Source organism: Varanus komodoensis, unplaced genomic scaffold, assembly GCF_004798865.1.
Source record: "Varanus komodoensis strain SLA01 unplaced genomic scaffold, ASM479886v1 scaffold8, whole genome shotgun sequence".
Taxonomy (NCBI): Eukaryota; Metazoa; Chordata; class Lepidosauria; order Squamata; family Varanidae; genus Varanus; species Varanus komodoensis.
The window spans coordinates 3,822,149-3,846,939 of record NW_025336481.1 but is presented as its reverse complement, the minus strand read 5'-3'; the positions used below and the strand labels follow the sequence as shown (position 1 = coordinate 3,846,939).

General features: G+C 51.5%; 1 protein-coding gene across 2 annotated transcripts in view; it reads left to right on the top strand.

Moving 5' to 3' along the window:
- SAMD10 (sterile alpha motif domain containing 10) overlaps positions 1-23,941 on the top strand; it is a 44,861-nt gene extending 20,920 nt beyond the window's left edge. The window contains exons 2-6 of one of the 2 annotated variants that reach the window (XR_006417126.1): positions 9,819-10,003; positions 16,507-16,675; positions 20,231-20,371; positions 21,763-21,858; positions 21,983-22,064. Coding sequence is in view for 1 of the 2 variants with exons in the window: in XM_044455562.1 (XP_044311497.1) it covers positions 9,819-10,003; positions 16,507-16,675; positions 20,231-20,371; positions 21,983-22,098 (611 nt within the window). In the remaining variant the exon portion in view is untranslated. Of the gene's footprint in view, positions 1-9,818; positions 10,004-16,506; positions 16,676-20,230; positions 20,372-21,762; positions 21,859-21,982 lie in introns of both variants that reach the window. The other variant, XM_044455562.1, reaches the window with a different exon arrangement.
- The last annotated feature ends 850 nt before the right edge of the window (positions 23,942-24,791 follow it).

The window sequence follows — 24,791 nt, the reverse complement described above, 5'->3', positions numbered from 1 at the left end:
CCTCTTGAGTAACCCCGGAGCCCATCCATCTGGCAAGCCTCTTAGCTGTACGTCGACTGTCTAGTTGGCCAGGCCTTCTCTTCGGGCGCCGCGTCGTGGGGTCAAGAGTCCGGCCAGGCTCAGCCAGCTCCCGGAGCTGCTGCCCCATGCCCCCTCCCAGCAGTGGCAGGTCCTGGCATCACAGGTCAGTGGAGGAGACCAGACTGCATGCAGGCGCTTCTGGATTCAGCCCTGGGCCACCCAGCTGTCTGTCAGAATTCGGGAAGGAGAGGCCAGAAAGCCGGAGAGAGCCATGGCCCATCTGGCAGGAAAGACAGATGCTCTCGCTCGTGTGAGGCAGCTCTGCATGTCAGAAAACAGGGTGTCGTTGTGGCTAGCTGGAGATCGCATCCATCGTCTGGCCCTTCCTTGCTCCTCCCGCATGTTCGGTTGGCACAAAATACCAACGTGTTATTTTTGCATTGAGGTCAGTGGAGCAGCGATCCAGATTTATCGTTGAGGAAGAGCCGAACCCAGCCAGATCCTGGCATAAATCCCGAGTGAGGATGTGGTGAATCATTTGTCTGCATCTGGTGCGAAAGCTGGCGAGCTGAGTGCTTCTCCTCCCCGAACACAACACGGTGTCTGGAGCGCACAGCCAGTCTCCCGTCCTCCCCTCCCCGTTTAATTGCTCTGGAGTGAATCAATATCCCCAGCAGGGCTTGGGGCTTTGTTCAATTGTCTGTCCAAAGAAAAGGAGGAAATCATATGGGGAGAGGCGTAAAAATAAGATGGCATTTAACCAGCACTTGGGTTATGATCCCGAGCTGCATCTGCAGCATTTGCCGCTTGCAAATTGCCAAAAAGAGAGGACAAAAGGGGAGGCACGGTATGTGCTGCTTCAGGGAGCTGGGGGCCAGTCCCTCCTCAGCCACAGAGCTGACTGGGTGCCCTGGGACCAGTCGCCGGACCCTCAGCCTAGCCTGCCTCACAGGGTTGTTGTGAAGGTAACACGGAGAGCAGGAGGAGGTCTTGCATGAGCCTTCCTGGGTTCTTTGCAAGAGGAAACAAAGTGGGCGGTCCACGAAATGATTGATAAAATAATAAAATAATGGATTCTGTGCATGCAAATTAGAAATGCGTATTGCGGCTAAAATAGAAAAGCGGCAGATCTTGCCACAGATTATGACCAGGTTCCTAGTGTACCTTGCTCAGGCTGCCGCTCCGGGGCTCCTAGTGGGCACGTCGGGGCCCAAATCTCCCTTACGGGGGGGGGGGGGATCTTTATCTGTAAATCAGACTTGGATTAGGTGGTTCTTCAGAAATATAAAGCTAGTCCTTTACTGGCCATGCTGCGCCCCAGCTTGAAATACTCTCCACTACATTAGAGACTGCTGGAAAACAAGCATTTTTGCTTGTTTTTCTTATCAACATTTTATCAAAAGGCTTCTCCACGGCTTCCCTCCCCTGCCCTTGCCTCTCTTTAAAATGCAGTGGCTGTGAAGCCGTTCATCCAGAGTTAAAGGCAAATGATAGAATGCAAGCATCATTAGCCGCTGACTCTGGGCACGATTGGTCAAACCGAGGAAAACTGCATTAAAGCCCTTGGCTCATTTCCACACACATCCCTCAGTGTTCAGCCCATGCCTCCGAGGGCAAAGAAAAGGGGAGGGAAAGAAAGAAAGAAAGAAAGAAAAAGAGAGAGAAGGGGCACAAAAGTTTAGATGCAAAAAAACTTCCAGTGGTAGCACATTCTCTGTCTAGACACACGTGCCTTCTCAGAATTCCTAATTACATGAATCACTCCTCATTTTGGTTGACCCCAGGTAACTAAATGAAGGCGTATTTCACTGGGTTAAATACCAGCCTTAAAAAATAGAATGGGCTCATTTTTGCAGGGGGTGGCGCTGGAGGCTCAGAAGAGCGAAGTAACTGTCTGAGCGGCTTACCTGGAAAATCTCCACTTCAGGCTGCATTTCACTCACCAGGTGACCAAGATCTCCACCTTCGCCCAGTTCCATAAGAGGAGAAATAGCAACATTGATTCCCTTTACAGGGTGAAAGTAGGCATGGAGGCTGTCTTGCTCTTCCGAACGTGACAACCCAGTGGGGTCATCCCAGGAAGCCGACGGGTGGCAGCCGAGGACAGAAGGATGCGAGCCTTTCTTCACAGAGTGTATAGTGGCCAGATTCGTTGCCAGATCTTCCATTTGGGCAGCTTTAAAAGGGGACCGCAGGTGGCGCAGTGGTTTAAACCGCTGAGCTGCTGGGCTGGTTGATTGAAAGGTCGCTGGTTCGAGTCTGCACAACGGGGTGAGTTCCCGCTGCTCCATCCCAGCTCCTGCCAGCCTTGCAGTTCGAAAGCATGCAAATGCATGTAGATGAAAAGGTGCCACTTCGGTGGGCAGGTAACAGCGTTCCGTGCACCTCGGTGTTTAGCCATGCCGGCCACATGACCACGGAGACTGTCTGCGGACAAGCGCTGGCTCCCTCGGCCAGGAAACGGGGATGAGCACCGCCCCCTAGAGTCAGGCACGGCTGGACTTCACGTCAAGGGGAAACCTTTACCTTCACCTTTAAAAGGGGACGGCAGAAATTTAGGGAGGGGAAAGCTATCCATGGCTGCCAGTCCGGATGGGTCTCTGCTGCCTCCAGGAGCAGGGGCGATCTGCCTGTGTATACCAGGTGCTGGGGAACGTGGGTAGGAGGTGCTGTTGCACTCACTCACATCTTGCTTGTGGGTTTCCCATGGGCATGCAGTGGGGGAGCCGCAGCCTGATCGAGCCCAGCCTCTCACACGGTTGCTGCGGGGTTCTCAAGCCAGGAAAGATGCCCATAATTAAAGATGAATCAAGCCCAGCCACTGGCGTTCCGTTACATGCAAACATCTGTTTGGGAGGGACCACTGGTCCCTGGTGGACCCCAGTCTTCGCATTCAGATAAACTCAAGTTGAATTTCTGGCATCGCCTCTTTTTTTTTTTTTAAGAGCAGGTAGTGGAAGATGAGGAGACCCTTGCAAGAGACCCTAGTAAAGTGATGCCAAGCAGGTAGGTTACTGCACCGAGGGGCTAATTTTAAAGAAAGGCATGAACTGCTCCAGTCTGGGGAAAGAGGCATCCCAACGGTTAACAACACAAGCACAAGGGAGCCAGGCCTGCATCCCTGGACCAAAATGTTTGTCGTCATCACATGCCGTCAAGGCAACCCCTGTCCAGAGTGACCCTGTGAATGAGAGCCTTCAAAATTCATGTCCTGGACAGCCCTGCTCAGCTCTTGTACACTCAGAGCTGCGGTTTCCTTGATGGACTCGATCCACCTCCTGTTTGGCCTTCCTCTTCTTCTGCCTTGGACTTTCCCCTGTGAGTCCTGCCTTCTTGTAACATGCTTGAAGAATGACAGCCTCAATTTTTCATCAGTTTTGCTTCTGGGGAAAGATCTGGCTTGCTTTGATCAAGGCCCCCCTGTTCAGCTTTCTGTCAGTCCAGGGTATTCTCAAAGCTCTCCTCCAGCACCATGTTTCAAGCGCATCAATATGTAGCTGCGAAAAGGGAAGAGAGGGTGAGGGACACGAGGTGAGGGGCAGAATTCCGAAGGCCAGGTGTTTATGACCTGATTGGCAGAGAGTCAGCCCTGGGATGCTACTTTCGTGGTCGGCATGCTTGGGAGTTAGTTGGGCTTTATGTTAGAAGGGATGAGTTATGATAAGAATTCTGAAATGGTGACCTCACACTCTTGAGTGGCTAAATGGGATTAGAACTGTAAGGCCTTTTTTGTTTCAAAAGTGCCTTGTTTCGCATTTAGGATGAATTTGCCACACGCACGAAGTGGAGTACAGATTCAGTCCGGAACCGCCGAGCCGATATTGTCCGTTAAAGAGCCCGTTGGTCCCTCTCTACCTACCACCTGCCCTAGACTTCTTTGATGCTGTAAAGATAGACTCATGGATATCTGCTTCAGTTTTCCACCAAAGAACCTGCCCGATTTGTCCAGGATAAGATGCTTCTGAGTCAGCCATAGCGGAGGTTCTGCAGTGGTGTGTTACTCTGCCTTGAGTGGCCCTGAGGGCACACGACCCTGAATTCACCACATCGCCTCACAACACCCATCTCAGTGTCTGCAACTCCTCCTTTATCATTTTAAGGTTCTGATCAGGTAGACAACCAGGTTCCAAAATTTGGGTAGCACTTTTCCTCCCCTCCCCTCCCCCACCCACCTTCCAGCTTGCCTTTTGCAACAGCCTCCCTTATGAAGAGATCTCAAAAGCCTGCGTGGTTTTTTTGTTTTTTTGAGGGGGGCAAACTTTTGAGTCGGCTTAGGAAATGCATTATGATGGATTATGGAATTGCTCTTATAGCCAGCCCTCTTGCTGTTGTTTTGCATGTGTGCATTTTTGTGTAAGCAGAGAGGCAGTTATCTCAGCAAATTGATAGTACACCCGACCACCCAGCTGGGCCACATCTCCAAACAGCCCTGGTTGCCCCCTCCCCCGGCAATAAAGCTTTTAATTGCATAACGTTGCAATAAAGTAACGTTTAATTGCATTAATTCAATTGCATTTCAGTTGCTAGAGGCAGATTGGTAGTCTGTCCAAGCAAAGACTCGAAAGAGATGTCAGTTAGTATGTCTGGGTAAGAGATGGTGTGACTTGGTGTCCTGCAACAGCAGGGGGTTGGACCCGATGGCCTTCATGGCCCCTTCCGACTCTGCAAGTCTCTTCTATGATTCTGTGAGACCACCTTGGCTGCAGAACTGGACTTAAGATTAGCATGAATCCACCCTCTTCAGGAATAATGGACACAACATCGAAAAGAGACTGGATCGCATGGATGGTGGAGGAACTGGGAAAACTTCCATAAGGGGAGCAGCAGTCATTGAAGGTGATCCTGGTGGAAGATCTTTCACATAAAACAACAGAGACACAGCAGAGTCAACCTGACTCTGGTTAGTGCTGCACAGAGGAAGGTTGTAGTCATCCACTTCCGAATTTTCTTGCCTCAAAAACCCTATGATGAAACAATCGAAAGTGAAACACAAAATAATGCCAGAAGAAGAGATTCCCAGGCTGGAAGGGCAAAGGACAAAGCGGAGCAGCAGATCAAAGCTGAAAGGGAGTCTAGTGACCGGCATGCAGAGATTAAAGGAAAGTCTGATGTTGTACCTCACATACAATTGGGACATGGAACATTTATGTATGTATGTATGTATGTATGTATGTATGTATTTATTTATTTAAAACATTTCTATGCCGCCCCCATCGCAACAAAGCCTCGGGGTGGCTCACAACATAATTAAAAACATACAAATAATGCTAAATACAATAAGGATTAAAAAGCCTGGTAACATCTCGGCTAAGAATTTAAAATCCTATAAATACAGAATAAATTAACAATTAAAATAAGTTTTAAATAAAACGGTCTTAGCCTGGCGCCGAAAAACAAATAACGACGGCGCCAGGCGGACCTCTCTGGGCAGCGCATAAGAAGTGTAAGAACATAAGGCATTGTTAGCATAGTGGGACACAAGAAACAATGCAAAGTGGAAATTGTAAAGCAAGAAATGGAAGGAATGACCATCACGGTACTTGCTGTGAGCAAACTAAAGTGAACTAAGAGGGACATTTTCAATCAGATAAACGCAAAGTGTTTTCCTCTGGGAATGACGAACTCGGAAGAAATGCAGTGGGCCTCATGCTAAGGCAAGACGGGGCACAGGCGGTATGAGGCTATAAGGCAAAATCCGGTCAGAATGTGTGGAAAACCTATCAAAATAACCATCGTTCAAGTCTACACTCCAACAGCAGATGCTGAGGAAGAAAATACCAAAACCTTCTATACAGGTGTTCAAGAGGAAATAGATAACACATCAAAACAAGACATGCCGCTAATTCTAGGTGATTGAAATGCAAAGGTAGTAAGCAAAACAGAATCAAGTTGGAAAATTTGGCCTACGTAGGTGCAAGAAACAAAGCAGGAGAATGACGCATAGAGTTTTGTGAAATCTGCAACTTGTTCATTACAAACGCAGACTTCGAGCAAGTGCTTAGATGCTTGTATACATGGGCATCACCAGACAGCTAATACAAAAGCAAGATTGCATAATTGGAAGCAGAAAGTGGAGAACCTGCATTCTTGCTGCCAAAACAAGGCCAGGAGAGGATTGCAGTAGTGACCATCAGCTCTTAATTTCAAAAATCAGAGTCAAGCTAAAAGGGATCACAAACAGAAACATATAGTGCCAAAATACAAAAGTGAAATCCCAGAAGAATTTAAAGTCCACATAAAGAACAGATTTGTATTGCTCAGTTTAATTGACCAGGAGCCAGAAGAACTGTGGGCTGAAACTAGATTCTCTATTAGAGAAGAATGCCAAAAGATTATTCCTGTAGCAACAAGAAAGAAAAAGCCTCTAGGGATGACAGAAGAAACACTCACAGTTGCAAAGGACAGGCAAGAAACAAAAGCAAAAGCTGGCAGAATGCTGAATGCATCTTTGCAATGACTATAACATAGAGACAAAAAGAACTATTAAAATGAACAGTGCGAAGAAATAGAAGAGGGGAAAAAGAGACCTCTTCCAGAAGGTCCAGGAAATCAAAAGAAAATTCAAACTTGGATTGGAAATGCTAAAAGACAGACAAGGGAACATAGTATACAAGAGAAGACGGAAAGGATATACCAAAGAACTACACAGAAGATATGAAAAGATGACTGACTCCCTCAAAGCAGAATCCTAGGAAAAAGAACCTACAATATTAGCATGCCAAGTGAAAGCTTCTTTGTGAAAGTGCTTGCAAAGAATAAAGCAACTGGGGTAGGTAGGATACCAACAGAAGTATCCCAAGCGCACTAAAGAATTTCAGAAGATGATTGGTCTATGGTTGATTGTGACTCTGTGGATCACAAGAAGCTTTGGATGGTCCTGAACGAAAACGGGTTCCCTCAGCATTTGATTGCCTGATGCATACCTCTGTCATGGACAGGAAGCTATTGATGGCATCACAATTCCAAATAGGCCATCAGAATAGGTGGTGTGCCAACATAACCAGTGAGAAACAAGACCAGCGCCTCTTGCGGCACATTCCACATGTGCCGACGGAAAGAAAAACAAGGAAGTCCTGAATCAAATCCAGCCAGAACTTTCCCTAGAAGCAAAAATGGCAAAACTGAGGCTGTCATAATTTGGACACATCATGAGAAGACAAGACTCCCAGGAGAGGACAATCATGCTAGGAGAAGTCGAAGGCAGAAGAGGAAAGGGAAACCGAATAGGAGATGGATGGACTCCATCCAGGAAGTCACAGCCTTGACCTTGGAAGAACTGAATGGAGCTTATCATGCATGGGACTTTTTAGAGGACTTTCATTCGTGGGGCTGTTGCTGTTGTTGCAACAGCAACAACAATCCTAGCTTGGCCGAGGAGATGACTTATCGTGCAACACGGTTCGGAATAAAAGGTAAAGGTAAAGGTTTCCCCTTGACGTGAAGTCCAGCCATGCCTGACTCTAGGGGGTGGTGCTCATCTCCGTTTCCTGGCCGAGGGAGCCAGCGTTTGTCCGCAGACAGTCTCCGTGGCCATGTGGCCGGCATGGCTAAACACCAAAGTGCACGGAACGCTGTTACCTGCCCACTGAAGTGGCACCTTTTTATCTACTTGCATTTGCATGCTTTCGAACTGCAAGGATGGCAGGAGCTGGGACGGAGCAACGGGAGCTCACCCCGTTGTGCAGATTCGAACCGGCGACCTTTCAGTCAACCAGCCCAGCAGCACAGCAGTTTAAACCACTGTGCCACCTGCAGTCCCCTGTTAGAAATAGGTCCCTCTAAATTTAGTGAAAATTCAAATAAATATGCACTAAAATGCAAATAAAAATGCACAGGATCTGGGTGTGCTTATTCCTATTTCAGATTGTTGTGTTATATTTTATTTATGAATGTATACTTTATATGTTGCATTCCAGCAACAACTCAGGGTAGCTCATTAGAAAAACATGTGATGATGAAACTATTTCAGGCAAAGAGCAGCAGTGCCAAAACCAAGTAACAGCCCTCAGAAAAGCCGCTGCTGCAGGAGGGAAGGGGAAGGAACAGCTGCATAAAGGACAGCTTAAACAAACGCCTTTTGGCCTGCCTTCTTAAAAGGTGATCTCCTGGGGCTTCCAAGACAGAGAATTCCAAGAACGGGGGGCTACCAACAAAAGTCCCTGCCTGCAAACGCCCACCCACTCCAAATTCCAAAGGGATAAGGAAAGCGGATCAGGGCCTTGGAGGAAAAGGGAGCCCTTTGGCTGCCCAGACCCCAGACCCTTTAGGGGAGGGGTGGCCCCTTCCCTTGCACTGAGGTTGCCTTTGGTATTGGGTGGGTGGCCAGGGGCTCCTTACCCACCGGTGGAGGTTGCTGGTTCCAAGGTCAGTGGAACTGAGCATCCCCTCCAGGTTTTACTCAGAGCTGAATCATATTCCCCCAGCTCAGCACCAAGGACATCTTCTTTCCAGTTCACTGTAAAATCTGGAGCAGATAAACAGCCTTGTTGATGCCGGAGCTTTAACTTCTCCCTGATCACAGCAGTGCTCCAGGAAAGATGACGTGCCCCATCCAACCTTTTTCCGGCAGCACGGGGAAGGGTTGGATGGGACTTTTTCTGGTCCATCCAGTTGCTGTCTGGCGGGGCTGCAGCCACAGGAGCGGGGTGGCCGTGGTGCGGGCAGCGGGGTGGCCGTGGTGCGGGCAGCGGGGTGGCCGTGGAGCGGGCATCACGTGAGGGCTGCACAAATGCCTCTGTGTGGAGCCTGCGCGTGTTGCCCTGCCCAGAGTTAGGGCTTTGAAGGCAAAAACCGATACCTTGCATAGGGGACTGGGAATGAATGGGAGGCAGAACAACTGATGTCCTGTTGGCACACTGTGGACCAGTAACTGAGCACCCATTAACAGCCTAATCGGGGATTTTGTCCCAGGTGACGTTTTCAAGGGGAGTCTCATGCTAAGGTCACTGGAGTCATTTAATCTGGCAGTAACTGGACGATCCATCACTGGAAGATTTTGGGTCTCTGTGCTGCTTACAGGGAAGGCCAAAAGCTGAGAGAGTGAGTGGAGAACCACGCCACCCGGGGCCCCTGGGTCAAATCTCGACTCAATTATTTATCTTCCAACAAAAGACTGCTGTTTGTACCCTGGTCAACCGACCTCACAGGGTTGTTGGGAAAAATGAAGCTATGTAAGTCACCTAGAGTTCCTTGCAAGAGGGAAAAAAGTGGGATAAAATGTAATGCAATAATAATACGACTATGTTGATAATAATGTGCGCCTACCTTACAGGATTAATTCAGGGACTGAGGAACTCTATGTGAAATGCTCTGAAGTTGAAGTGAAATTGCAAATATTGCCTAAGAGCCAGTGCAGGGATTAGAGGTCAGGGCACTGTGAGCTGGGGATGCCTTAACGTTGCGCCTCCAGGGTGCCGAAGCATTTTTGCGCCTGGTGGGCGAAGCCAAAGGGGGGGGGGGCAGAACGCCAGGTCCTGCCAGTAACTGAGCTTTAGCGCGGTTGTTTCAATATTTCACAACGGCTGCATGGAAGATCAGGAAAGCAGCCAAGAACTGGTGGAGCAGACCAGAGGAAGAGGAGTTCAGGGGGTCGGATTTGGCTCCTGGATGGATGCCTGAGGTCTGCATCCCTACCATGGGTGAATGGAGGGGGACCGCATGGTGGGGTCAAAGGTCAACAGGATTATTAACTCTCCATAAAATGGCAGTGGGGAAACAAAAGTCCTCCGGGGGGGAGGTGGTCGGTGGCGCTGCTCTCCTTGCCGTTGGTGCTGAGTGTGCTCCTTCTCTGCCGACAGCCGCAGCGGCCCACTTCAGCTTCTGCCAGAACCTGCTGGAGCACACCGTCTCCGCCGAGAACCTCAACTACCGCCTGCAGAGGAATTCGGGCAGCAGCCTGACGTGGCACGATGGGAGAAGCCAGAGGTCTGCCGGAGGCAGAACTGTGAAGCTGCTTCAGCAGCCCGGAACGGAGGGCTCCCAGGTACCGTGCAGACCCCTGGGCTACTCTGCAGACAGGGCACATGAGGTCTGAAGTCTGCCTGCCTGCCTGCCTGCCTGCCTGCCTGCCTGCCTGCCTGCCTGCTTATTACATTTGCATGCCGCCCTGCAGCACGAGGGATGTCTGGATAGCTCACAAAAACAGTAACCAGCAGCATAAACTATAAAACCGTAGCAAGAAAGAAACGATTCCATCCAGGACAGCATAAAATCCAGTCAGCATAAAATACAGAACAAGCTGCACACAGTGATCAAAGCAAGCAGCAGAAATAACATGATAAAGCCAGGAATTTTATGAAAAACAAGTCCTAAGTAAAACTTAGGACCAGGAGGCAGGGTCAAACCCCAGTGCAACCTGCTACTTTTTCCTTCGTGCTCTAAAGTAGAGCTATACATGTCAGCAGCTTTTTCAGAACTCGGCTCCTTCTGCCGGAGAGGAGCATTACGAGGGGAGGGGCAGAAAGAGAGAACTTGCTGCCTTCAGTCTTGAAGGAAAAGATGGCGGGGGGGCTTCCCTTTTAGCAGGCTAAAAAATCGCCTCCAGGTGCTCGGCTGCATCTGTTCCATTTATGGTTCGCATTGGAGGCAATGTGTGCCAGTTTGGGAAGCAGAGAGAGGAAGAGAGGCGAAATCAGACAGTTTGCCAATTTGAGAGAGAGAGAGAGAGAGGGAGGTTGAGATTAAGTACCACGGGTAATATATGGCTGACTCCTGTCTGGGGAAAATTGCTGGTTGTGCAGGGTCCCTATTACTGTGGAGTGAGGAGGGTTATTTGGATAATGGCCACTGTGGGCTCAGCTTCTTTTGGGAGGAAATGCCGTCACTCTTGGGCACCAAGGCTTCTGGAAAAATTTCCATATTCAGTCTTGGAAGAAAGATACTGGGGCCCTAACGTTTCCAGCTAGTTTCTGTTTTAAGCATTGGGCTTTCTGAAAGACACTCAAACCAGAATCAGCTCACAAGGGTTTGCTCCCCAAAAGATTTCTTTTTAAATTGCAGAAAGGGCTGGCCAAAAGATTCAGGGCGTAGGTGCTGGAAAGCGGCCGCTTCAGGGAAAGCATGAGATGGTCTGAGGTTTTGCAGGTTCAGAAGAAGACACCCGAAGGGGCTGGGGGCCGTGTGGGGCTGTGGGCCTGGCTGGCAATTTGGGAAGCTCCCGAGCACCCCCAGAAAAGGGCTGCCATGGCAAAGGGCAAGTAACCTGCCCGAAGGGCTAGTGCAAAAGCCCGATACCTGGAGCAGCTCCTGTGGACCCAGAGTTTTCAGCTCTGTGGCAATCCCAGCTGGCAGTAAGAGCATTTTGGGGGGATTACAGTGGGAGGGGCAGAGCATGTACCTTTCTTGTGGGGTGCCAAGAAAGATGGCTGGAGGCATCTTGGTCCCTGTTGCTCCACTGCCAGTGTGTGGGGACCCCGTGTGAGAATTGCAGGTGCAAAGCAAACGCAAGAGCAGACAGAATTCTTGCTGAAACCGCCTCAGTGCACAAGGCTCCACTTCACTGCAGCTTCCTGTCTCCATTAGAGGACTCTGAAAACCAGTGGTCCAGCCATGGCTGGCTCTTCCCCGGTGCTCTGGCGAGGACTGTCCTTGCACAAGATGGGTGTGTGTGTGTGTGTGTGTGTGTGTGTGTGTGAGAGAGAGAGAGAGAGAGAGAGAGAGAGAGAGAGAGCGAGCGAGCTTCCCCTCTCCACCTGCTGTCCATCCAGCTGGACTTACTTATTAATTTATTAATTAATTTCCATAATTGGTCTGTTTAACAGCTAGCCGGCCCCAGTAAACAACTTGAATGCCCTGCAGCAGTGGATGGTCTTTACCTAGTGCCCGAAAGATAGTTAAAGATGGTGCCAGGCAGGCCTCAGAGGGGAGCTTGTTCCACAACTGAGAGGCCACCACTGAAGAGGCCCTTCTCTTTGTCGCCAGCATCTGAGGTGGTGGCAGTTGGAGGAAGGCTCCAAAACCTGACTGTAGTGTCCAAGTGGGAGAAGGTCAGGGGACGCATTCCATCAGGTATCGTGGCCCCAAACTGTGTAGGGCTTGATAGGTTAAAACCTGCAACCTCGAATTGGGCTCGGAAGGATGCAGACGGCCAGAGGCGACCTCGTGTGTTCAGACAAAAGAGGAGCAGTGAGAGCCATCTCAAACCAGTTCAGGCCCTGTGCTCTGCTGCCCTTTTAGAGCACATCCCCAGCATCCTGGGCCATTTGGGCTGGGGCAGATGGGACTGAAAGTGCAAGTGCCTCGAGGGTAACAGGCTAGGGAGGGCCGCACTGCTCTGGTGTCTGGTGTCTTCAGCAGAGGTCTTCCCGATATCACCAGGACCTTTTGGCTGGAGTGAACCTGGAACGCCTGTGTGGGAACTATTCACTCCTTCATGGAGCCACAAGGCCTTCCTGCAAGAGACGGAGAGACAAGGAGGACAGTGGGCAGCTGAAAAATAAGCACGTGCACCGGGCCCCAAGTGACATACTGGGGTTAAAGGCGGACCTCAACTGACCCCCCCTGTATGATGCAGTTATTATCACAATAGTTCCACCGGGGGGGGCGTAGTTGCCCCTGCTGGGCAGTTTATTGATGGAAAGGGGGGCAGAATGAGGCTCCAGCCCCAGCTTGGTCTTTGTGCTGGCTGCCACTCAGAAGGCAACCCTAAGGGCTGGGCTCCAGATTTCTGGAACCGCGTTGCTGGATGCCTCCAAAGCACAGCCTGGTATTAACCAGCTGCCTCTTTTCTTCCTGTCCAGAGGATTAAACCAGCCCTGACCACTTGGAGTGTAAACGTCTGCAGGGCTGATCAGGACAGCGAGACGCGTTATGCACCCCGGAAACCCTAAATGTCCAACCAGTGCAAATTCAGGCCGTATTTATCTAGCTTGTCTCCTCCCCTGTTTCCAAGCAGTTCTTGAAAAATGAAGTCCCCAAAAAAGATGGCAGCCACAAGTGCAACATTCCCAGTGTTTAAAAGCAGGGATGCAGAATTCCGTTCCGGAGGTGCTCTCTGGGGCCACATTCTCGGGGTGAATGGAGAGCAAGGCAACGGGGCGAAACCCAGATTGCTCTTAGCTGCCAGCAGCTAACGTTCCAGAGAGGCAGTCTGCCCACTTAGAAGGAAAGCTGGGAAACCTCCCACAGTTTAGTGCTTAGGAGGAAGTGGGGGGCCAAGGAAAAGGCGTGGCCTTCTGGGGACCCCCCCAGGCCAAGCTGGGACCCTCGGAGGCCAGGTCTGGCTGCCAGTCCACACTCCTTTGCCCTTGTCTTCAGTGTAAGAGCAAGAAAACAAGATGGAGCACTTGTAGACAAACATTCTCAGCAGAAGCGGTTTCCCTGCAAGCATCGACTGTTGCCAAATTAGCTGATGTTTGTGGTTAGCAGAGATCTCCTGCAAAACTGAATTCTGAATGCTCCAGACAAGATCTGTTGTGCAGGGTGCAGCATTTTTCTGAGACAACCCGGGCTTTTAAACGGCAATATTAGCAGAACATGACTCCGTGCCACGCAATATCCTGGAGCTGTGAGAAGTCCTAGAACTTTTGTGTCCTAGAACTGAGGGGGTTGAGATGGGAAAACTAGGGATTGATGGCAAATTCCTTCTGGTTTGTTTTTGACCAGAATTTACCCAACTTATACCTCCCAAACCAGAATGCAGACTCAAAAGCCAGCTGCAGTTGAAATCCATACATTTTTACACATGCAACACAATTCAAAGAACAAAAAAGCATTCAACAAATTCCTGCATTTGTAAAAAGGACATGAAATGAATGCTCACAGACACACTTTAATCAATGGGAGAAGAATTTGCACAGTTGATGCGTCCATTTGGTGGAAAGGCGTCCAGACTTGTGAGGCCCCACTGAAATGAACCTGGGTCAGAATCAGCCTTGAGGTGGCATTTGGAGAACTGCGAAGCGCTCGCATTTTGCTGGTTTGCACATGCGAGGAGAGAATCCCCATCTCTGAGTCTTCCTGACCCAGGACTGATGTGCTTGAAGAGAAGCTAGTAGGAAAAAACCCTTGGAGTGGAACCCAGCGAAGGGGTGATGCGCTGCCGCCTTGAGCATCACTGGTAATTGGATTCTTAAACGGCAGAGCGGCAGACAACCGGAACGACTGTACCTACCTGTCCCCCGCGATGCCACATCCACTTTGTCGCCAGGTGGAAGGAGATGCCGAGTGACAGCTCAGCCGGAGCAGCGATGCGACACCAATTGTGTTATAACAAAAAGTGGAGTGAGATCTGAAAGGCTGGGGGGGGCTGCTAGGAAGACAGAGCTTGCTGCCTCCGGGCTTGGTCGGACAGGGGCTGCCTTCAACCCTCGTGGGGCAGCTTTTCCTGGAAGGGCAAGGCAGGCCAGCTTGGCCGGTAGGACAATAGGGTCACTGCCGAGTGGAATCCGTGTGACGGCTGTGCTCACCAGGGTGCTGCCTCTGTTAATACAACAGGACCCAACTTTCCATGCAAAGTTCAGAAGCTTTGGGCCTAATCAACCAGCCTTTTCCCTGTACCCACTTGAGATTCCCCTCCTTCGTTACGTTTGTGTTGGTGGCCTGCCTCCTCCTCCCCAGTTTTTTCTCCTAGAATCCCAAAAGCCCAATGGAAAAGGATCCTCTTGGCCAACTAAGGGGACATGCAAACTCCATCTCAGCCCTACGCCAATCCAAGAGAGAGAGAGCGCAAGAGCGAGAGCGCACCCATATAGTAGAGGCCACAAAAAGAATCATAATGTGTAAGGGGCTTGTATGGAAAAAGGCGATTTTTTAGCATCCTGGATTCATTCTTGGGTTCAGAGTAGGATCTGGAATGCCATTTCTAGTGGACAAGTCCGAGAATATGGAAGAGCCTCGATACTGGATCAGGCCAGGGGTCCCACTAGTCCAGCATTCTGTTCAAACTGTGGCCTGCCAGTCACCCGTGGAAACCCACAGACAGGACACGGATGCAACAGTATCCCCCCACCCATGTTCCCCAGCAACTGGTGTCTATCAACATACTGTCACGGCTCCTAGAAGCAGCCTGGAGGCCCCAGCCGAGTGGTTGCCTTCTCCTCCATGAATTTGCCCAGTGCCCCATTGAAGCCGTTAAAGCCGTCTATTCTGTCTGGTGACTCACTCGCCCACCCGATCACGTTGGACCACAACGCCCTCGTCCTTGGCCATTGGCCATGCTGTCTGGGCTGATGGGAGTTGGAGTCCAGTCCCTTCTGGGGACATTGATGGATCCCTTCCTCTAATCTATGCTGTATTGCTAGGGAAAGATCTGCCGGCAGGTCAGCTGGGGAGGGTAGATGCTTTGCCTCTTATTCTTCTGGGAGACACCTAAGAGAAAAGGAGCCAGTTTGGGAGAAATAGCGTCAGTTGCCTCTCTGAATGTGCGCTCGGGTTTCTCTTCCAGGTTCCAGCTGGGTTTTGTAGTCCTCTTCAAGCAGGAATGCAGAACCTCCAACCATATTCATTTTCCCAAACCACCAACCACTTGGTCCCCCAGCTTCTGAGTAGTATCTGGAAGGTTGAAAAGCTTCTCCTACCACTTAGCTCCTGGCAGGAAGAGCTTCCAACTACAATAGGCTGGCATTTGGGCCCTGCCCCTTTTGTCTGGGCCCCGCCCCCTTTTGTCTTGGCCCCACCCACCAATGTCATGTGGCCCAAAGAGCTTCTCTGAAATGCAGTTTGGAGCCACGCAAGTTGCCCATTTCAACTACCGCTGGCATGTTGAGCCGGCCTTGTGAGCTGAACCTCCTCACCCGCAGTTTGCCTTCCCTTGTGCATTGTTTTCAGATCCCTTGGAGAAGTCTTTTTGTTGTGGTGATCTGCTTGATCAAGGATCACCCCCAGGAAAAATATATTCTGGAGTGCAACCATGTGCGTGTTTAGACAGAGAAAAGTCCTGCATGCTGGGAGCTGAGGGGGTTTTTTCCCTGCCTAAATGGGCATTCAGGAGTCCGCACTCATGCAAATCAAATGGTCAGTTAGGACTCAGAGCTTTCTAAAACTATAAATTAACAGGTTTGCTTTTGCTGTCTCTGAAGGTTGTGAGTAACGCCTTTTGGCATTTGGCTCTTGCAGGAGCGCTGTGGAACCTTGCCCACATTTGCTCTTCCCGTTTCTCTCCCAGTTGAACCTCCCGCTGGTGTTCTTGCCTGGCAGCGGATGTCACCTCTTATGTCAGGCAGGCTGCTGAGCTCCCTGTCCCCACTCCCCTGCTACGGATCGGGCCCACCCTCGGGCTCCACCCCATTCCGGAAAGGGGCTCTTGCCCGCCCCTCATCCCGTGCCTCTCCAGACATTTCCTGGCCTTGCCCTGCTGCTGGAATTTCCTGAGATTCTGTGAGAATCTCTTCCTCCTGAACTGAGCTTGCGTTCCCACCGACACGGACTGCCGATTGTGCACACGCATGGGCAAACTGGCAAAGTGCGCGCACACGACACCGGCTGGATTCTTCCCAGGACGCTCACGGATGCCTCCGCTCTCCTTTCCTGTGTTGCCAACCTCTCTAGGGCCGGACCTACGACCATTACGGCATCTACCACACCAGCCCAACTCTAGGCAGCCTTACCAAGCCGGTGGTGCTGTGGACCCAGCAGGATGTGTGCAGGTGGCTCAAGAAGCACTGCCCACACAATTATCTCATCTACGTGGAGGCCTTCTCGCATCACGCCATCACAGGTATGCCAAGGAGGGGCCCCTCCGCCGACAGCCACTGAGCTCTGCTGAGCCCTCTTTCCGTGCAAGGGCCAAATCCAGCCGTGGGCTGACCGGGGGTGGAGCCTGGGAAAGGGGCGTGGCCATTCAGGAGGACCCCGGAGGGCTGGTTGAGCCCCCATGCCTTCCCCACACCTGGAGTTTCAGAATAGCCCTGGAGGGGGAGTGGCATTGCCCACAACAGTCTCTGTCTGTCTGTCTGTCTGTCTAAAGCATTTTTGTGCCTTTTCCTCAGCAAAGGTGTCTCTCAGGGCAGCTTACATATAATCAATCAAGCAACCAATCCCTGTTCACAGGCTTACAATCTGGAAAAAAAAAACCCATGATACAAAAAGAAATGGGAAGGGGAGAGGGGAAATATTTTAATTTATTTATAATTGATTAATTACTTGCATTTTTGTTTTAATTCAGGTTGCTCAGGGTAGCATTCATTATATGCATATCCCACCCTTTTTCCTTCCAACAAACTCATGGCAGCTTGCATAATTCTCTTCCTCCTCTCAGTCTTATCCTCACAACAACAACCCTGTGAGGAAGGTCGGCTGAGGGTCTGTGACTGGCCCAAAGTCACCTAGTTGGCTCCATGGCTGAGCGGGGACTCGATCCCGGATCGCCTGAGCCCCACTCTGTACACCACACTGGCTCTTTTATAGGATTCTCCCACCACCCCCATTGATCCTCACAAGAGCCCTGTGAGGTAGGCTGGTCTTGGAGGTAATGACTGCCAGGAAATGACACAATGAGCTTTGTGGGTCCGGGCCTGTCCGGGGTCCTCCCGGTCCTGGTCGGCACCTCACTCGCTCTCAGAGGGAGCACGAAGGGGCACAACAGCCCTGCCCACCCCAGGGCCATCAGTCCCCTCATCCCCAGCTGTCACAGAGGCCATTTGGCTGGGCATGTGTTGGCCTTTTAGCCGGCACATCTGGAGGACTCCAGGTGAGAGACGGCTAAGGCAGAGTACGTCTTTCTCCCAGTGCTCCCGGGGAGAGTGGGTCCTTTCCAAGCATCAGCGTTGCTCCTGGATCAACCCGTTTCTTCTCCCAGCCACTGAGAAGCCGCCCTCATTCATTCACAGTGCAGGAGGCCAAGCTAGGCCTGAGAGCAGAAGCCACATTTTGTGTGTGTTGCATTCCCGCATGAAGGGAGGTGTGAGTCTTGTTCTGACATCAAAAGAACCAGGGTGAACTCAGATCCGGCCCTGCTCCACCGCTTCCTCCTTCCTCCCTCGGCCCTTAGAAATTCGAGCCAGGTGTGCTTTCACAAACAGCGGTACAGGGTGAGCAGTGGGCCGTGCAGGGCCTTTCGCAAGTCGGGCCGGATGCTTGCTTGCTCTTCTTGCTGGAGATGTGACGCCACCACGAGGGATGCTCGAGGAAGGCGGTTTGGGTGGCTCCGAATGTGCTCAGACCCGATCCGTGGGAAATAATCATCTTGCAGGTTCTGCAGTTCTCTGGGTCTGGCAGTGCCTTTCTCAGCTCAATAAGCAGCCCAAAATGCATGACGTGCACATTTAGAGAAACACATTTACACGCGAGCATTTTGCCAGCCAGTTTATTCCAACAGAACTACTGAATTACTTATGTATGCATTTGCATACAGATATATATTGCTGATTAAAGCGGAAAGAGGTTAAAGCAGGCATATGCATGAACCCCCGCAAAACGACGTGCCCGAAATAGGCCGATCTTCTCTTTTCCTCCTCTCGCCGCATGCATCTTGCCATCTTTTGTTAACCAGCGACTTCACACATCCGCTCTGTGTCGGTGCCGGCACAGCCTCTTGGAGTTGCCTGGCTGTCTTAAAATAGTGGATTCAGGGCAGCGAGCGAAGTTGCCGGATTAATATTTTACAAGTCTCGGGAATGCGAAGGGAGAGTGTAGCCCGTGACTGGCGTAGCCGCTGCAGGGTGGGCCTCGGACGGGGGGAGAAAGAGGTGAACACTTAAGACTCCTGCACATGGGTTCCCCTCACCCCCTTCAGGGCAACACACACACACACACACACACACACACACACACACACACACACACGTTTTGTTCAGGGGAGGGTAACTTGTCTGTGTCCTGATTTGGAAGGCAGAGAGGCAGACAGAGATGCGAAAGGGATCTGGGGTTGTTGTCTTAATTCACAATCCCTTCTGTGCCCCGAAGGGAACGGCAGAGCCCTAATGGAAGAGCTCGCTCAAGGCCGCCTGCTGAAAAGAAAGGGCGCAGCCGTAATTGTCTCCGCACGGGATGGAGCAGGTTATAAAATGGTCTTCTCATCGCCCCGATGGTGGGGAGAGACGGGCAATGGGAAAAGATTGCTTCCCACTGGGGATGCGCTTTTTTCCCTTGCTCCGCTGACACGCGTGCAGAGGGGCAGTCAAGTCTTGCCTGAGAGGTGGGGGGCAGAATCGGGAAACTCCCGCCAGAGGAAGGGGGCCTCCTCCAAGTGACCCAGTTTCTGGGGCAGTGCTGAGTTCGAGGGGCAGCGCAGTGGCGAAAGGAGCCAGCTCTTGGATTGCTGCCCGGGGGGAGACCTGGCGGAGGGGAGTTTCCACCTGTCCGTCACAGCTGAGGCCCAGCAGCGGCTGAGAACCACGTGGAACTGCCAGGGCAGGTGCTGGTGGTCCAGGGTTGCTTGATAAATAGAGCTGGTGCAGCAGGGGTGGGACTGTAGCTCCCAGAATCCCTGGCCATATTGGCTGTGACTGATGGGAGTTGCAGTTAAGCCCATCCTGAGCGCTCCAGGGTGGGGAAAGCCAAGCTACAAAATTGAGCCAGAGGTGCCCGGTTCGAATCAAATCCCCGTCATGAACTCATCTGGGCAGTTGGCCCCGGAGCCCCTTCTGCAAATTGAGGGTGGCAGATCCCCTTCGTCTCTGCAGCTGCGTCTACAGATGTGCTTGCTCCCCTGCAGTAGGTCAGGGTGGGGTGTGAGGAGCATCCTCTGCTGATATCTGAGCTGTTGGTAAAGCCATAGAACTTGGCCTGGGTGCTGCTCCCTCTCTTGACCCGGTGCAGTGGGCAATTTTGCAGGGCTCCGCATTTCGGGCATCCTTCCCACACAGAGACTTGCTTCTCCTGAGGCCCTGAGCCAAACTACAGGACACATCAAGCGTGCAGCTGAGTTTTCGGTATCTGTGGGGGGTTTTGGTTGTGCAGTGTGCTCAGGGAGGGGTGGGGGGATCTGCTTCAAGACCACATGGGTCGGGGGACGGAGTCCAACCCCTTCTCCCGGGTTGTGGGCTCAGCTTACATGGTCGCGCTCATGTGCCGTAATGGCACCAGTCACGGATCGTCAGGCTTGGCCCTTTGGATGGTGGAGTTGGAAGAAGTGCCCACAGGTTCTCTGACGCCTTGTCCTCCCAAATGACAGGTGAGATGGCCAGCCTGCCTGGGGGGGGGGGAGGGGGGCGCCCATTAAGGAATACTTTCCCACCTCCCCTGGAAAACATTTTTTTCGACCCTCCATATGGAGAAGTGGCCAGAAAGCTGCGCCAGAACCGTAACCTAATGGCCACATCCCCACTTGCAGGTCGGGCGCTGCTGCGGCTGAATGCGGAGAAGCTGCAGCGCATGGGGATTACCCACGAGTCTCAGCGCCAGGAAGTCCTTCAGCAGGTGCTGCAGCTGCAGGTGCGGGAGGAGGTCCACAACCTGCAGCTCCTCAGCCAAGGTAGGGTGGCAGCCAGGACTGGTCCCGGGAGTCATCCCAGATCTTTGCCTGTGTGCTGAAGGCTATGGCGACCTTGCAGGGCTCTGTCCATGAGCAGGGGAGGCGTGGACTGCCAGGCCCCGTGGACCCTGTGACCTTCTGGTTAGGTTAGGGCTCCTGTTCCTTCAACAAGTACATGGCAGACAGAAATTCAACAGGTGCTGCTTTTCCTGGCAGAAATTCAACAGATCAAGCTTTTCCCAGTGGGCCTTAGGAGCTGTTCACAGAATCCCTGGAATCACTGAGGTGGGAGCAGTGCCGCATCTGTGCATTTAGGGGAAGGTCTGAATGGGGATGCTTGTGTGAGCTGGACCTGTCATGTGACCAGGGGGCCCAGTCACACCAGACGTGGCACTGCTGTGGGCACAGAGGCCCCCCTGTTCAGACCTTCCGCCAAAGGTGCAGACGCGAGGGGGCAGGGACAGGCAGGTGCCCAGAGGGGGTCGCTGGCCCTTTGGCCTGTTGAGCTTCTGCCTGCCTTACCTCTATGAGTGGCAGAGGATTCTGACCAGAAAGGGAGAAAAGGAGGTAGGCCTGCTGTTGCTCTTGCTGTAGGGGTTTGCAGGAGGAGGTTTTGAGATTTCGGCTTCTGGCTAATTTTTAGCATAGGATCGTGGGGGTGGGGGTGGGGGTGGGGAGTTGGATTTTGGGTGCCTGGCACCCAGCAAGTGATGTCGGTGCCTGAAGTGGAGAAGCGGAAGAGAGATCCCACCACTGCACTCTGCCTTCTTTAACCCATCGACCCGCTTACCCCCCACTCATCTTCCCCATTCCCCCTTCCCCCCCCCCCCCCGCAATTCGGTCTCTCCTCTTTGCCCCTTTCCTCTCTTCCTGCCCCATGATTCCCATCCCCCCTCTTTTCCCCACCATCCTGCTCTCGTCTCCGTTTTCCCCATCTTTCCAAGCTCTTCTCTCCCCGTTTTGCCAGCTCTTCCCTAGTTTTCAATCCAGCCCCAATTGCTCCCTCCTCCAATTTCTTTTCTGCTCCACTGTGGCTTCTGTCTGCTGTGGGAGCAGCCGTCTCCGTCCTCTCCCCCCAGCGCCCCAGGCCTTGCGCAAGATCGCAGCCACCCACATCCCCTTCTGAAAATCCCCCAAGGGCCATGGGGAGGTTCCTTGCCCTGGGCAAAATCCCTCCATCTCATCCTGAGGGTGGGCCAGACCAGGGACTTCCCTTCCACAAGCGCTGGGGAATAACCGCTGGGGAATAACCGCCGATCTTGCCCACGTCCTGGTCCCTTTGACCTTGCACTGAATTCCTGCATCCACCCGCTGCCACACGCACTTGGTGCCTTCGACGCTCATTCCCTCTCTGCTTCTCCCCTCTTCCCCCCCCTCCTCCCCCCCTCCAGCCTCCTTTGGAAGCTCCTCCTAGCGCAACCGCTTCTCCTGCCGCAGGCTGGCGCATCACTGTGACCTGCATCGCCGCTGGATTGTGTGGACCACAGGTTTGGACACCCCTCGGCCGCATGCTTGGGAACTGGAGAGGGATAGATTCCAGACTGGCTCCAGGGGGCCGAGAGGCACGCTCACTTTCTCCCCCCCCCCTTTAACTCCTCACTGTCCATGTAGAGACCAGCTGTTGTGCTCTGGCCGAGAACTCTTGTCCTGCCAACCAGCCAGCACCGCCCGGACTGCTGAAACTCGGCCTTGGGGGCTCCGATCGCGGCGCCAAACTGTTCCCTTGACAAAACCGCAGGCTGTGAGAAGACCGTGGACAGTGACTTTCTCCTGAGAGGCCCTGGAAGACGGACACCTGTGCAGTTTGCAAATGCCTGGATACTCACCTTATAGACTTCTCTCCAAGCTCACCTGTGTGCTTCTCCGGGCTGGGGGCGTGGTAGTGCAGAGCAGAGAGGTGGAGCTGTGGATAAGAGGGGTCCAGGTTCAGATCTTGCCTTTGCTGTGATCTCTTTGGGTGGCCTCGTAGGGTGGAGGCCTCTCTGCTATATGGGGTACTGCCACTGGCCTACCTTACAGGGTTGTTCTGAAGGTTGCAAGATAGCAAGCACCGCACACATTCTGCATAAATGCTAAGTATTACCACTACCCAAGACCCAGAAAGTATTCTTTTTTGTGAACGTGAAAGTGGGGCAGATTCTGGAAGCTTGAAGGCAAAATGCTTCAACTTCATCTTTTAAGTATAGACACACATACAATACGTTTGTTTGGGGGGCAAGTTTTACTCAGAACGACGGCAGACACTTTCCAGCATTCAAGGGGCCCCTCCTTGCTGTGGCAGTGGAGCTTCTGAGGAAGGATGGCAAACAGAGGCCATGCGCCCAGGCTGGAAACGTGGATTTGTGGGGTGGCTGTGGGGCTGGTGTCCAGTCCCAGAAAGACTGGGAGAGGGGGCACAGCACAGTGGCAGCTTGTCTGCTTAGCACGTCGAAGGTCTCAGGTTCTAGCCTGGCATCTCTAGGAAGAAGAATTAGGCAGTGCAGCCCACCCCAGCCTGGCACTGCTTGGACTACAGGCTGCCACAGTGGCCAGGCTGGCCGTGGGTACCAGGAGTTGCTGGCCACCGTGTCTGGAGAGAGCTGGCTTGGGGAAAGCCCTGGGAATAAGTGATGGGGAGATCGGAGGACCTCGGAGGCAAGATGGGGAAATACCTGCCCCTGTGCTGCTGCTAGTCCACATTTCTGTAACTCTTTTTAATTTAATTTAATTTTAAAACGATACGCTGCCTATTAGGGCCACGGCATCCCTAGGCGGCTGACAACGGCTGCTTCCTACATTTGATGACTTCCCATGTGTTTTGATCTAAAAGGTTGTCGCAATGTCTTTTGTGGGAGAAGTCCTTGGTTCCCCCCAAACACACTTCTCATATGGATGGTTCATATTTATATCGCAGTTCAGTTGCCTCATTGCAAGAATCGCTAAATAGGGATGCCAGAGAGATTTGGATGTTGACGTTTCTGATCTGTTGATTCCAGGGCAGACCAGGCTTTCCAGCCACATGGATTCCATGGACTTGCAGACCAGTTTGTTTAGTTAATGGGGGAATATTTGCACAAGTCCTTATTCATGCAAATTCCACTGCTAAAAAAGGGTACTGGCTCAAATGTGTATTTGAAAAGAGAAAAGAAGTTTTTGTGTGTCCCTTAAAAAGGGGGAAAAACACCAAACTCGATTCCATCAACACTGGAGCAAAAGACACCTGACAATCCACGAAACAGAGATGGAATGGATTTTAACAAAATACACGTGCTTCTTAGAACTAAAGGTGTTGTGCTTAGCCAGCAGATTCAGTTTCCAGAGCAGTTTGTTATATTTCTGCTAGTGTTGTTGCTGATTGCAAATTTGCCTTGTGTCTTATTCTCCGTAGATTGTTTTAAATTGTCCAGTCAAGGAAGACATGAACTGCCAGAGGGAGATACTTTTGCACAAGGCTGTGGTGGGATTAAACATTGACATGTGCATCAAAATGCACATTTATTATTATTATTATTATAATTTTTTATTATTATTATAACATTTCTATGCCGCCCCTTGCCGAAGCCTCGGGGCGGCTTACAACACAATAAAATACATTGAAATACAATAGAACATAATAAATTACCATTAAATACAAAAATACAAAAAATACACTGAGTTACGAACATAATAATATAAAATTAAAATTAGCAGTATAAAATAAGTAAATAAATAATATAGGAGGAGAAAAGAGAAGGAAGAAGAAGTTGCCCTGGCCAGATCATAAATTTTAACAATTAAAATGATGTTTAAATAAAAAGGTCTTTACCTGACGCCGAAAAACCAGTAACGACGCTGCCAGGCGGACCTCTTTGGGGAGTGAATTCCATAGGTTGGGTGCCACCGCAGAGAAAGCCCTCCTCCGAGTACTTACTCTCCTAATTTCTTTCCTGGAGGGTTCCCGGAGAAGGGACTCTCCCGCAGATCTCAAAGGGTGGTCGGGCATATACGGACGTAAGCGCTCGTTCAGGTAGCCAGGACCCAAGCCGTTAGAAGGTGCGTTTGGTGGCACACGTCAGGTTTATTCCCCCTGTTGCTAAAAGCAAAGCGATCCCAGTTCCAACCCCACAATTTCTGCAGGTAACTGAGGAACTGGGGTGGAGATGGAGGTGGTCAAATTTCTACTTATGGCATTTTTCGAGGCAGGTCAGTATTATAAATCAGGGAAGAAGAGCTGAGATTCAGCAAGAGTGGTTTGCCCTGGGCCACCTACTGAGTTTGTGGTCACTGCCAGGTTTGAACCGAGGACGTCTCCACTCACATGGTTAGCCACGTCATTGTTCTCGTTCTGGGTAGAAAATAGCCTGGATGCTGGTTCCCAAATCTAATGCCACAGTTTATCCCAACTGCAAACCTTAGACTGATGCCGTCTGGTTACGGAAGGACTGTCCTTATTGCGTGCCAG